At 40.2% G+C, this 14,666-nt stretch overlaps 1 protein-coding gene across 1 annotated transcript in view; it reads left to right on the top strand.

Moving 5' to 3' along the window:
* Nucleotides 1–4,663: 4,663 nt before the first annotated feature.
* SLC25A21 (solute carrier family 25 member 21) overlaps nucleotides 4,664–14,666 on the top strand; it is a 200,205-nt gene continuing 190,202 nt past the window's right edge. Inside the window, exons 1-2 of the mRNA XM_063090119.1 lie at nucleotides 4,664–4,667; nucleotides 5,292–5,340. Coding sequence (XP_062946189.1) covers nucleotides 4,664–4,667; nucleotides 5,292–5,340 — 53 coding nt within the window. The remainder of the gene's footprint in view (nucleotides 4,668–5,291; nucleotides 5,341–14,666) is intronic.

The following is a 14,666-nucleotide window of genomic DNA, read 5'->3' as shown; positions in this document are numbered from 1 at the left end:
TTCTGTGCTGACCTTTGAAATCCAACAGCAATTTAAGGCGCCCTGAATCCTACTGTGTTCCCCAGCACCCAGCACAAGACTCAGCATGCACCCCTCTCTCGACAATCACTTGTCAGTCTAGTGGGTGCTGAGGGATTGGGTGCTTTCTCCTATCTACATAACAGTTGAATACCTGGATATATAAGCAATGATACTGCATTTCTGTATTTAAGTGCTTCCTGTGCTTTATTTGGTATCATTTGTATGAATATTTCTCTGTCTTCATCTGCTTATTTTTGTAATACTCAAACTAATGAAATAAATGCAGAATAAATAGCTGCCAGTTCAGTTTATCTCCAGAATTTGCTGACATAATGGCATAGAAATTTTTCTTCAACATGAATGTCTGGAGGTAGACAAGCCAGAACTTCATGATGTCAGGGACTACTTCTATCTTGTTGCTGTGCTGTGTGTGGCCTCTATGCCCAAAGTCACCTTGTTGTCCAAAATGTCTGTTCCAGCCCTATGTCCACATTTCACCAGCAGGAAGGGGAAAAAGAGAGGAGAAGAACAGTTTCCCTACCTTTAAAAGACTTCCCAGATGCTGCTTAAACTTGCATCCCATTGGCCAGAACTTAGTCACATGATAATGCCTAGCAGCAAGGGAAACTGGGAAATGCAGTATTTATTCTGGATGGTGAGGAAGAAGAGGAGATGCATACTAGGAGAAAATTATCTGTCTCTGCCCCAGGATTTCTGAGAAAATTATTGCCTAATTTGAGATCTGAAGGTTAGTAGGATTCTCAGAAGTGTGTATGCATGTGTCCTTATAGGAAGGAAAGATTCCAGAGAAAAGGAAAAGTCCTGGAATTGAGCACTGAGAAGAAACTGTTCTTTCACCGATCATGGTTAATCGTTGCATGACAGTGTTTGTACTTTTCTAGAAAAAGAGATGTGGCTCAGATTATATCAGAGGAAGGATATGGGGTTAGTTAATATTCAGTGCAGTTTTGTGGTTGAACAGGCCAGGAGACCTCAGAAAAGATGAGGGCTGGGAGAAGCATTTATGACAGGGCAGTGTTAATACTTCTCTAGCAATATTGGCTCGGGTGAAGGCATATTCTTAAGCCAGTTCAAAGAAGGGAGCAGGGGATATCCCAAGGTACAGGTGTGATAAATGAATGAAAATAACAAATGGAACATTTTTAACTTCTTAAAACTTAACATACATAAATACAGTATATTCTTTGGGAAAGCGTGTGTTTTCATGTTTTTCTAATTATTTTCATACTGTAATTTGGTTATGTTTCAATTCTCCTTTTTATCCACAAAATGAATGAAAAGAACCAGTAGTCCAACCCATTTAAAAATAAGCATACTTTGAAGATATTTTATGTTTAAAGTGTCAATAGTTTCTGATTTTAAGATCAAACACAAATTTAAACTTTAAAATCAGCCAGAAAGAGCATCTGTAAGAAAAGTGCTGGTCTAAATCTAAAATTATTTAGGTTCTAATGCATTTTCTTCATTTTCCTTCTCAAATACCATGAAGTTACAACTTTTTTCCCTAGGAAAAGTGGTTCTATGGTTGATGGTTGGCAATAGAATTTTTATATTATGCATGAGTAGAGGAGATTAAACCATTTTATTTTATGTTCATCTGTGGCTGGTGAATTTAATAAATACCAGGTTGGTGAGAGCAAAACTTCCAGGTCTTATTTGTATTGAGATCAATGTGTCTCAAATTGGCAATTAGGATGGATTATTAAATGAAACCTGATATTTCAGTCATCTTCTTTCCTATGGTAGACTTTCAATTTTGTGAGAAAAGAGAAATTATTAAAATCTGTGTTCACTAACCCATTATTTAGTTCGTGACTTCATACTAGGTAATAGAATTGCCAAGAAGTATACAGTACAATTCTGTTTCTTGAGGTTGCTTCTAAGCCTATGGTAATGTGATTCATCTGATTTTATTTTTAGGGTTATCTCCATAAATAATAATCAGAGTCTCATTGTCTTTAACTATCCAGTGGAGGAGAGCACGCTTCCACTCCCACTCTGAGTGAATCCAGATTTAACTCTGAACTGTGATGAAAATCAAAACCTCCATGTCATTTCCAAGTATCTGTTATCTGTGTTTATGATGTATTTTGAATTCTACGGATTGTTTTGGTTTAAAATAACAAAAGAGATTCTGGACCAAACATGTTACATTTTACAATTTAAGTCACATTTTCCTCTTGGCCTCGTCATTATTTGGGAGGTAATTTCAAAGATAGGCATCGACTCTTTGAGATTTGGAGGTACATGGAAAACCAGGACATCTATGCTGTGATGAGATATTGTGCTTTTACTGGAATTGGTAACTAAAGAGGAGAGGGATGGAGCATCAGTGTTCTCGTGCTTGCAGGTGAATGAATGTGATTGGGAGCAGTGGGGGGATGGAAGGGGCAGATAATTGGGAGAACACATTAATAGAAGTTGATATCTGCTTAAAATCCCTCAAGTGTCTTCAATGAACATGCAGTACATTAGTAATAAGAAAAAGCAACCAATGAGCTATTTAAAAAAAAAAAATTCTTCACTGGCTCCTTGTGGTTTATGAGATAAAGTACAAATGCTTCAACATGAACTTGACCCTGACTTACATGCTTCCACCTCATCGCTTGCTACATCCTCCCTTCAACCCTAGGCTCGGGTGCTTCTTCCTTTTCTCCTTTTCTCTGTGCAGTGTCTTTCCTGGATGCCTCATGTCTTTCCTGGATGTCCTGTTTCTACCTCACATTCCTTTCCCACCCTTCGCCCTCCCCAGGCTAGGTCAGGGCCTCTCTCCAAAGTGCTCCCATTAGCTCTGAGCATTGCACCTCCTCCCGTGCATTATTGTTTGTTCTTGTGTGTTTGTTCCCCTCACTAGACTCTACCCTCAATGCCAGAAACATAAAAGGTAACTGATGCAAGGTTGTTGAATGAATAAATAAACATCTTGGTGCATTCTAGAGGTCAGAAAACAATTAGAAGTAACCAGAAAACTATAATGATCTGATCTAATACCTGTTTACTACCAGGAATGCCCATTAGCACACAGGAAACTAGAACAATTTTGCAAATAGGAAAACAGGTTTATGTAAAAGTGAACTGATTCTCCAAGTTCTGCGATTAGTTTTTTGGGATTGGTTCTTTTAGTAAACTTTTTGAGAGATACACCGACTAGTGCTGTTTGGTATTTGGTATTTTGCCTCTGCTCTAATGCCAGATCAGTGGGAGAAGCTTTGTGTACTTGTTTTGGTAAACTGATCCTGAGTGTCTTATTGCCTTACACTCATGAAGTGTACAGAAGCACACTTAATGGATGCCTGCTGCAGCTCTGGGTAAGAATGCTATTTTAAAAGTCTGAGTTTCTAGGTTAAATTAGGGGTTTCTTCTCTTCTAGTTAATATAATAAAGCTTAAATTAGAATTATAAGTTTTAAAAGTATATACACACTTCAGATTCAAGAATATATATGTATACATAAATCAGATTCAAGAATAACAACAAAAAACCAGAATGTTAGACCTCATAGTTATTCTAGACCACTTAATCCTTCCCTCTACAGATAAGGAACTGATGCCCCCTTGGGTAAATAATCATTCCCTGGTGGCACCAGCACTAGAACTCTGGTTACCTGATTCTCACTTCCAGGTGAATGTGAATTTTCAAGCAAGGAGAAGTGCATGGAGACCTCACAGGTTGCGAGGAAGAGACCTACCATTTTATCTTGAGTAACAGTGGCTATCCTGAGTAACAGCTAAAACCGTGGCCCAGGGGCTGCCATTGTGCCCAGCATCATTTTCCCTTCCATCTCTAGGCAATGAGACTCTGATTGGGTCAGTGACTGGGAAGCTTTAGGCACAGACATCAATATTGGATTCTATTCATTTCAACCAAACTAAGGCTGTAGTTTTTGGTCAATACATTTGAATTTGCAGCCTATAGCAGGTGTATGTAGAAAGAACCTTCTGAAGCTTCTGCTGAAGCAAAGTGGCCCTTCAAGTATGTACAGGCCCTTTGAGCTTTCTGGACCTGACTAATATGGGGAGGAAAAGACATTTGTGTCTATAAATATGGGATGATGAAGATGAACTAAGTCACAGCTAAACTCAAATCGTGTTAGTTTGCAAGTGGGGGCAAATGCTTTGCCTATATGAAGCTAACCACAAATCTTGTTATGTGGCCTTTGGGTGACTCGGTTGAACACTGTCAACCTCAGTTTGCTTATCTTAAAGTAAGATGATAATGATACTCACCTTGTTCAGTAGTTGTGCATATCAGTGATAATGTATGTTAGGTGACCATCACTATGTAAGGGTTTCAGATAAGGTAACTGTTATGATTATTACCACTATACTACTACAGCAACTGTAACTATAATTATTTTTACAACTGCTAGTACCTAAAATTACTTGTACTACTATTGTTACATGCCAGTAGTTAATAATTGAATAGTCTTCTCTGCTCAGTTAGACAACAGGAGAAAGATTTTACAGTTGATTTGCAAGAAGCTGTGGAAGTTCTTTCACTCTATGCAAAGGTTAGGATTATGGGCTTTGTGGAAATTAAGACTACTTCCTAGATGTGACATCTTAGACAAGTTGTTTAACCTTGTGTGCCTCAATTATCTCATCCATAAAATGGGCATAAAATGGGTATAATCCTATTACATAGAGTTCTTGTGAGGATTAATGAGACAACCTAAGTACTGCTTAGAACAATGCCTAGCACAGAATGCGCACTCAGTAAATGTTCTCTATTAAGCTAGTAATGCATTGATTTGCATTGAATTTTCATAACTACCTTGTGAGGTAAGAGGCATCATCATCTTTATTTCATGGATACTAAAACTGAAGCTTATGATTTGCCATGCTAGTAGGGAGGAGAGACTCAAAGACCCCCCCTCCCTTCTTTCTTTCCTTCTTTTGTTTCCTCCCTTCCTTCCACATATACTTATCTATTGGGCTGGATTGAGATACAGTAATTCCTGTCTAGTTGATTGACACTAGACATGACTCCTTTTTCATTTTCTTTCTCCTACAGCCCCTCCTCCCTGCCAGAGCACTTGTAAGAAAGTACTTGCTCACATATCTTGCTCCCATTGAAATAAGATCATGTTATGCTTTTGTCTTTTGCCACTAACCTACTCTATTAGCTGTCTTGTCCAAAGTCCCAAGTTTTTTATTTGAATCTTCATACTTGAGAAATCAATAGGGTGAAGGAAATAAGAAGCAGTGTTTACATAAGTGTTTATTGGCGTTTTCTTTATCATCTTTCAGGTCTTGTAGAAATCTGCCTGATGCACCCCCTGGATGTGGTGAAAACCAGGTAAAGTTCTGCATGAACAAGTTTTATTGACTTTGGCTGATATCCAGATTAAGATCTGTCAGAACATTAAGTGCTAGAACTTGTCCCAGGCCGGTAGCTTCTCCCTATAATGGCATTTATATTTGCTTCTTAAAAAAAGTACTATTTGACAGATAAAATGTGAACAGTGAAAAGCATTTCTGGATAAAGGTCATCTGAAGGTACGTAATATTTTAACTCCTTTACATGACAACCAAAAGGTATGATTTGTGGCTATATTGGTAAATAAGGCAAATTTATCAAAATGATGTAAAACTAAACAGTAAATTATGACAGCAGATATTCATTCAACATTGCATGTAACAGATTGCTACTTAATAGTTAGCGTTTTGGTATGATTTCCAAAATTTCAAGTAAGCTTCTTAAAAAATTTATTCCTATAATTATTTCCCATGCAAAATGCCATGATTCTAGGAAGATGCATTTTGATCCTAAGGGCAATGTATTAAATGTTTACCAACAGCAAAAAACAAAAACAAAAACAACAAAAACCAAATCCCCAAAATAACAAACCTTGTAGGGTTTAATATGATCTAGAACATTTTTTGAGAGTTAAAATTGTGGTTTAATTACTGAACTCTCTATTTTTTCAAATTAGAAGCTCTTAAAATATAGTAAAAGTTTTCATTTATTTGCAATATATAAAACCCAAGATCCCCAAGCCTAGGTTGGAGCTTAATAGTAAACAGTGCCGTGCGGCAATGGTAGATGAACAAAACATTACTGCCTCGTTGAGGAAATACGTGATGAGTCAGGCTGGTCTTTGGATGGGCGTGTTACTTAATCTATCTAAAGAGACAGCAGAATCTTAGCCTGATTGCTGAAAGCAAGAGAGGGCAACGGACATGCAAATAATATTACATTTCTAACAGAGGTAGTGAAGATGGTAATTTGGCCTCTGTCAGTCAGCTTGAGCTGCTATAACAAAATACTATAGACTGTGTGGCTTAAACAGCAGACATTTATTTTTCACAGTTTTGGAGGCTGAGAAGCCCAGATCAACATCTAGCTCTATCAGTTCTTGGTAAGGGCCTTCTTTCTGGTTTGCAGACAGCCACCCTTTTGCTGTATCCCTACATGGCAGAGAGAGGAAGCTCTGTTGTCTATTCCTCTTCTTATAAAGCCACTAATCCCGTCATGGGGACTCCACCCTCATAACCTCATCCAAATGTAATGAGCTCCCAAAGGCCCCACTTCCAAATACCATCACGTTAGAGGTTAGGGCTTCAAATATGAATTTTAGAGGAACACAAATGTTCACTCCATAACAGCCTCAAGTCATAAGTTCAAATAGAGAAAGAAGAAAAACACAAATTATATTCAAATGCAATATATGTGCACCCCTGGATCATCTTTTTACAGCGTTCAGAATCAGAAAGCAAAACTCACTCGTGTTTTCTTCTTAGCTTCTGTGTTAACCTTCTTAAGCCAGAATATTATTGGTAGTCTCACTGAAGAATAAACTGTCTTTTTCATTTAAGGGTAATTTCTTAAATTAGTAAAGTGTTCAAATGAGCTTAGGGGAGAAACAAGAATGATTTAATCAAGACATAATATTTACATTATGGTCAGTCATTCGCTCAATTCTTCATTTATCCACTCAGAAAATGCATATCGAGTATCTAGTGCATGTGGGTTCCAGGCTAGCTGTGCCCTCAGAGAGCTCACAATCTGATGAGCGAATAGGAATCTCACTACAATGAACTTCAAAAATTGCATTATTTCATTGTGCTCGAGTGGAATCAAATACTTCTTGAAATGAATATGCTAAGTTACTGGGGCTTTATATCTTCTTTGTTACATAAATATTTTCATGAAAAGGGCATTCATTAATTGGAATTAGTCACCTGCCCTTGCCTAACTTCAAGGGAGAGAGAAAATACAATCCTTTCAAGTGCCCTGAAGGAGAGGGGAATTAGATACTGGATGGTATTTGACCAACATAACAATAAAAAGTATATTGAATAAAGACCCACAGTCATAGAGTAAACTGAAAGCCCAAAATATGTGCAACTGAAGTTGCAACAGAAGTAGAATGCAAGATTGACAGGATTTATCACCTGGGCACTAACATAGAGGTAGTAGCGAGTGGACAGGAGCAGACCAAAATGCTAGAATCTCTTCACTATTACATTGTACAGGAGATGACTGCATTTCTAAATAAAAATAAATTTATACCCAAATAACATAATTAATTGATCATTTACAGCATGAAAAAAAATCCCTTTGACGGAAGAGTTTGGAAACAGATTTTTAGAATCTGTTGTTTTTAATTCAGCAAAGAAAAGAATTAGTTACAAATAGAACCCCAAAAGAAAAGACTAGACTCCAAGAAGTAAACACATTTATTTTGCCATACTTCAGCACATGACATATTATGGAAAATGAGCCATATCCATAATCAGATTCATTTAAGGAGAGGCAACAGCAGCCCTCAAAAAGCTGTGAGGTAAGGTTTGGCCTGGTGGGGCCCATGCCCCGCTTTGACAATGCCTGTAACAATTTAGAATCCAGAGCTCTTGGAATTCCATGTCATTAAAAAAAGTGACCTGATAAAATCTTCAGTGCTAAGTGGTTTCATGTATTATCTGTTTGAGTTTATAGTTTATCTTATTTATTTTTATTTTTATCAAAATAGTAAATGTACATCGGATAAAATTCAAATAATATTCCAAGCCCATGTCAATCAAGATAGGCTAGGTTATGCTGCTATAACATCAATAACAACAAACCCCAAATCTCAGCAGATTGCAATAACAAGCATTTTTTTTTCTCACCCGCACCTCATGTCTAATATGAGTGGGTATCTTAGTCCATTCTGGCTGACTTAAAATACTGTAAACTGGGTAGCTTAGACAATACTGAAATTTATTCCTCACAGTTCTTGAAACTGAGAAGTCCAAAATCAAGGCGCTGGCAGATTCAGTGTCTGGTGAGGGCTCATTTCCTGTTTCATGGGTAGCATGTTCTTGCAGTGTCCTCACACAGTGACACAGCAAGACAGCTCTCTGAGGTCTCTTTTATAAGGGCACTAATACTATTCGTGATGGCTCCACCCTCATGACTAATCACCTCCCAAGTGCCTCACCTTCTAATACCATCACCTTGAGGGTTAGGATTTCAACATATGAATTTTGGAGGGCCACATTCAGTCCATAGCAGTGGGGGACTGCTCACTGAAGTCATTCAGGGTGACAGAAGTTCTCTTTCAATACATGTCATCACCATGCCTCAGGCAGGAAAAATAGAGCTGAACAGTCTCACATGGGCAATTAAAGCTCAGACCAAAAGTGGCTTTTTCTCCCCTACCTATTGATAAGAACTAGTCACTTGACCACACTTGGACAATCAGAAGAAGAAATATAACACTCCCTGCTGGTTTGAAAGAGAGGAACTGGGGTTTGGTATGCCATAGGCATGTCTGCTCCACCTTGTACGTATGAACATCATTGCACTACCCAGTCCTCTCCACTCACCAGTTCCCGTTCCAGAGGTAAGGACCTTTGACTTTTAGCTCTTTCTTTTAGAATTCACTTCCATACTTCTAAATGTTATGCTTATACCAGTTGTACTGGGTTGAGTAGTGCCACCTGCTCCAATTCATGTCCCTCCAGGAACCTCAGAAGGTGACCTTATTTGGAAATAGGGTCTTTGCAGATATAATTAGTTAATGCAGTCATACTGGAATAGGGTGGGCCCTAAATCCAACATGACTGGTATCCTTATAAGAAATGAAAAGAAACTCAGAGAAAGACACAGAAGGCAGATGGCCATGTGACACCAAAGGCAGAGGTTGGAATTATGTAGCTGTAAGCCAATGATGAATGCTAAGGATTGCTGGCAACCATCAGAAGCCAGGAGAGAGGCATGGAACAGATTCTCCTTCTGAGCCTTTAAGAAGGAACCAGCCCTGCCGACTCCTTAATTTTGCCCTTCTGAACTGTGAGAGAAGAATTTTCTGTTGTTTTAAGCCATGCAGTTTGTGGTAATTTGTTACAGCAACCCTAGGAAACTAACGCACCACTCTTTCGTAATGTGTCAATTTTAAATGTTATTCATAATGTCTAGAATTACACCATGTCCCCAGGTCCCCTCCCTACATCTGTCCTATTATTAATCAATAATCAATTGTTTGGATTATGTTGACTATGCAAACATTGTTCACTGCTGGACCAAGTGGTGTTCAAAGATTTATTTTTTTGGAGTTAATTATTGCCCTGTATTTTCGCTCTTTAGTTCCTCAGACTGGAGGGAGAAGGGGAGGAAGTGGTATTGCCCAAGCCCAGGGCCCTGGTAACCCTGGTGGAAGCTAGAACCATAGCAGGTCTGTCTAATGGGAGCTGGAGACTCAGAGGAGACCCAGCCACTGCCAGATCCTCTGACTGGGGCAGAGAGGGATGAGGAGAAATCCCCTGGTTCTCCCTTCTCCCCACCTTCTGTCTCCCACCCACCAGTGCTCCTATTCGTTCAACCCATTGACGCCTGGGAAGACCAGCTCCCACACATTACAGAGCAGAGCAGAATGAGGGAAGAAGGAGAAATGGATCTGAAGACAAACAGAACCAGGACAGATACTCTGTCATTTTAGTGGGATTTGGAGAAAGAGCTGAGATAAACATGCATTTTCAATCCAGCATGTTGAACAAAAATTCGCTTTGCATTTTAAAAGATGATTAAAATTATAATTGATAAATCTTTATGAAGAGATTTCAGGCATGGTGGCACTTGGCATTATATGGAAAATAGTTTATTCTGCTCCATGTTAGTATAGCTCCAGTTATAGACCTAATGTGAGCAGAGTATAGCCACATGATAACTGTCGCTCTAAGTGTCCCCACCTCATTTGAGCAGAAGATGTTTGACTAAGATGCCGTACATAGGACAGGACAGTTATGTAGAATCAAGGTCTCCTGTGAGATACACATTCACAGTTCTGTTTATACATAAACAGAACGTGTGTACAATTGTGAGTGGGCCCCTCACTGCCATTAAGAACCGATGGCTACAAATGACAAAGGGAGACCAAGGGTTAGTTTCTGGCTTCATGTTCTCCAGGAGTTCAAATAAAATAATTAGTATATCTCTCCCATAGTCTCTCTCATCAGTAATATCTCTCTCATATTCTCTCTCTCTCCCTTTCTCCCTCCCTCACTTCAGCTTTTCTTTTCCTATATAGGCTTTATTTTGGGGTAGCTTCTCTCCCTTGGCTACCCTGGATGGTCCCAGCAGTTTCAAGCTTACGTGGTCCTTGGTGTTTGTGTAGTGGTTAACAGCCCTGGCTCTAGAGTAAGACTGCCTGGGTTCAAATCCTGACTCCTTTACTCATTACCTGTGTGACCTCAGTAAGTTATTTAACTTTCCTGTCCATCAGTTTGCTCATCTTTAAATGGAAACAATAATGTATCCACATTATTGTGAGAAATAAATGAGCATACACACCCACCCCCACACACATACACACACACAAAAGCATAGTGTTTAACCCTAGGTCAGCAAAGGAAAGGAGAAGACAAGGACAAATGGAGTCTGTAGGGTAGTCAGGGAAACATGACGGGGTATGGAAAGTGTGGGAGAGGGGAAATGTTTAATGTGGGGTCAAGCAGTTTCAGGTTTCCAAGCCAGAAGACTTGTGTTATGTGAGCGCTGCATTTAAATCCTTCCTCAGAAAGGTGTTTGCAAGTAGAGAGTCCTTCTGGGTCTGAGGGCAGAGAGCACTGCTTAGTGTATGTGTTCTGTTGGCATCATTCCACACATCACTTTAGGGCTGTGTGCTGACATGGTTAGGTCTCCCGATGGCTAGCACAGTGCCTGGCCTCCAGGAGGTGCCCAGAGAATGCTGCTGAATAAATGAATCAAATGAGTGTTTGGTAAAAATCAGAAGTAATAACCCTATTAGTTCTGTGGCCAAACTGGAATGTCTAGAAAGTGAATAATTGTCAGCTGTGTTGTCTTCATTGAAAAATGGAAGATTTCATGAATGAGGTGGGAATTAAGAATCTGTTGAAATAAAAAGGGAGACGTTATTTGACAGGGTGGTGGGCAAAGACATTTCAAGTCCGTGGTGGAGTTTCAGAGACTGGTGGGAAGCGTGAGGTGAGGTGTCTATCAGGTATGCCCAGATGAGAGCAGGGAGAGAGGATCAAGGGTGCTGAGGGAGCAGGTGTGACAAGCCTTGAGATGAAGCAAGATGTTGGGCTTCTTCTAGAACAGTGCTGGCCAACAGTGTAACACGTGTGTCATTTTAAGTCTTCTCAGAGCCACATTCGAAGAAGTAAAAGGAACCAGGTAAAATTAATGTTAATAATATATCTTATTTAACCTCATATATCCAAAACATTGTCATAGCAACATGCTAATCAATATCAAAATTATTGAGATATTTTCCATTCTTTTTTTTTGATACCAAGTCGTTGAAATTTGATGCCTATTTTACACTTAGAGCACATCTCAGTGTTGACCAGTCAGCCGCATGTCAACTGCTCAATCACCATGTGGGGCTGGTGGTTCCTGGATTAGACAGCACAGGCCTAGAGTGCAATGGGAAAAGGAAGGTCTGTAAGGGTGAGAAGGGCAGGTGGTTCCGTGGTTCCTTCATAAGAATACCCTTGCTTGGAATGGGTTGATGGTTGCAAATAAGCGGGGTCCTAGTGGGAGGGAATTTTAATAAACACATTTATTTCAAGGTTGGGACCTGCATGGAGAAAGTGTCATTCGAAAGCTGCAAGGGTTCATGGAAGTCACAGTCTCAGGAGGTTGTCCCTTTCATATTTTCACTCAGGGGGCGGGGAGGGGCACTGTGCTTCAGGAAGGGAGAATTACTGAGGTGTTCGCTCTGTTCTACCCTGAGTTATTTTTCGTCATTTTTGTTTTGTTTCATTTTCTAATGGGGCGTAAGTCAGTTGCAAACTAAATAACCTACCAGTCCTGTAAGGACTGCTCTTTTGAAAGAGCCCCGTGTCAAAGAACTGCAGGACACGTATTCTGGCCGGTTCTGGGGAAAGCGAGAAGGGGAGAGGTGTTTTCACATCCGCTGGTAGACACGCGGTTACAGACGCTGGTGAGTGGACAGGCCGATACATACCTTGGCTTTCATCCTTCCAGCCATTAGGACTTGCACCCAAAAGTCTTCTTTTTCTTCTCTCAAAACATATTAATCACTGTGCAAGTTCTAAAGACTCACGTGGGTTGGAAATTTTGGCATCCATGTATTATATATGTGCTTATGGAGCTTTTACTCAAGCTGTTGAGATTGATTTACATTCTCTCTTGGTGGGTCCCAAACCCCAGACCTGCCAAATCAGAAACTCCAGGGCTTTATGTCTGACAACCTACCGGTTGATTCCTCCACCGCGAGCGCAGGCTGGTCACTGGGTCAGCCTTTGGAAACCATTGCTGAATACCCTATAGAAGCGGTTCTGTAGAAGCTGTGGAAAGAATTCCTTTTTTTGTTTGTTTGTTTTTTGGTGTTAAATATCTCGTTAACCTGTGGTTCTCATTCATTTCATTTCTGCAAGCCGCCTTGTTAGCAGTGAGCGGGAGCGGAAGGGCACAAAGCTGGGGTTACTGGGCTCGTTTTGTGGTTTGTGAGAGTGATATGGGAATATATTATCCACAGCCAGAAACAACACATTTTGTCCCACTGAGTGGGGTTACAGGGGCAAAAATCAGCGCCAGGAGGTGGGAGAGGCGCTATTGTGGGTTGCTACAGAGAGAAGGTAAATGGCTCTGATGGGTAAAAATGAGTTAGAGGCATGAGCCCACCACAAACTTTATTAAAAAGAGAAATCTGAGGAGGGGCTGCAGTGAGAGCTGCTTCGTGGGGAGCCCGGCGGACAGTGAGAAGCCGAGGGCTGGGAAGCATCCACAGCCTCCTCTTCCCGGGGACAGGGAAACAGCAGTGAACTTGAACGTGAACGCTTCATGTAGAGGTTGCAGAGGGGACGCTGAGCAGCCGCCGGGGTCAGCGCAACAGTAGGGTGGAGACAAGGAAGGAAGAATGTTTTCCCCAGTAGATTCTTTTTTTTTCTTCTTCTTTTTGAGAAAGGAATCTTTTTAAAATGGGAAGAGAACAGTGGGAAAAGTTTAGGATGGAGATAGAGCAGAAGCAGTAGACCTGTAGGATTAAAAAAAGGAATTAATGAAGCAACTGGGAGGGTTGTTTCCATATGTTAATGATTTGCCCATGGAACAAAACATCAAGATCACATTCAGGGTTAGAACATGGTTATGCCTGATTTCTCACCGTGGATAGGAACTCAGGGCTAGACCACTGTCATGGTTTGTTTCTAACAATGGATAGAATGTGTCTGAAGTAAGGCAAACAAGGAGTAGAACCACATTTTTATAAGCTATGTTTTTATCAGGGCTTGGTCATGTAGCTAAATCAAATCAGGGCAATATATAATGGTATGAAATGGTTATAGTATCCCTGAATGCCCTGTGAGTGTAACTTTGACTTTGCTTTTGAAGTTGCATGACCGTAGTAGGGTTTCCCTGGGCTTTGTTTTGTTTCACTGACATGTCTTTGCAGTTACTGAGCCAAAGCGAGTAAGGGCTGGGTAGTGAGTGCGCTGCAGCTCTGTTAAGTGTGTCATTCTTCACCATGCAGTCATCAGTAAAGATTTTACTTATTAACATAATCCGATTAAAAATAGTGCACAAGGAGGATAATATATTTGGAAGGGATAGAGGTTTTCCAGTTAGCTATGCTCTGCCTGGCACATTGTAGGGCTGCAGTGAATGGGTGTTAAATGAATGAATGAGTGCTTTAAAATGCCAATTGCTTGCACCTAAGTGCTTTATTACGAATTAAAGTTATTATTGCCTATAGTTTGTGGCAAACTTCGAAAGGTTTCACATTTGTATAGTGACTAATATAACCTAAGCATAACCTTAAAAATAAGAGAAAATAGTCCTATTTTGTACACTGTTACAGAGTGCTGTATGTCTACATACTAGGTGTGTGTGACCCTCTGAAGAAAGTCATAGGGTTTGGGGATGATAGACCATGAAGAGATTTCATTAATAATACCTCTGGGATTTTTTTACTTTGGCGATGTTCTGCCTCTCTTTGGGATAGCAATAGTTGTATCCAAACTCTGGAAAGCTCGGAAGTGTCTGCAATAGACCGTCTTGCCCCTCCCCCGGCCTCACATTTTGGTGGTCCTCTCACTGAGCACCAGGCCCTTGACCACCTGCTTGCAGTTGCTGCCTTATCCATAGAGAGGGCTTTCATGCAGGTGGCCTTTCGCTGCTACTGAACACGTCGTTTCTCCAGTGGCCCAATA

Source organism: Cynocephalus volans, chromosome 3 (assembly GCF_027409185.1).
Source record: "Cynocephalus volans isolate mCynVol1 chromosome 3, mCynVol1.pri, whole genome shotgun sequence".
Lineage (NCBI taxonomy): Eukaryota > Metazoa > Chordata > Mammalia > Dermoptera > Cynocephalidae > Cynocephalus > Cynocephalus volans.
The sequence above is the reverse complement of the archived record's forward strand: the minus strand, read 5'-3'. Positions and strand labels throughout refer to the sequence as shown.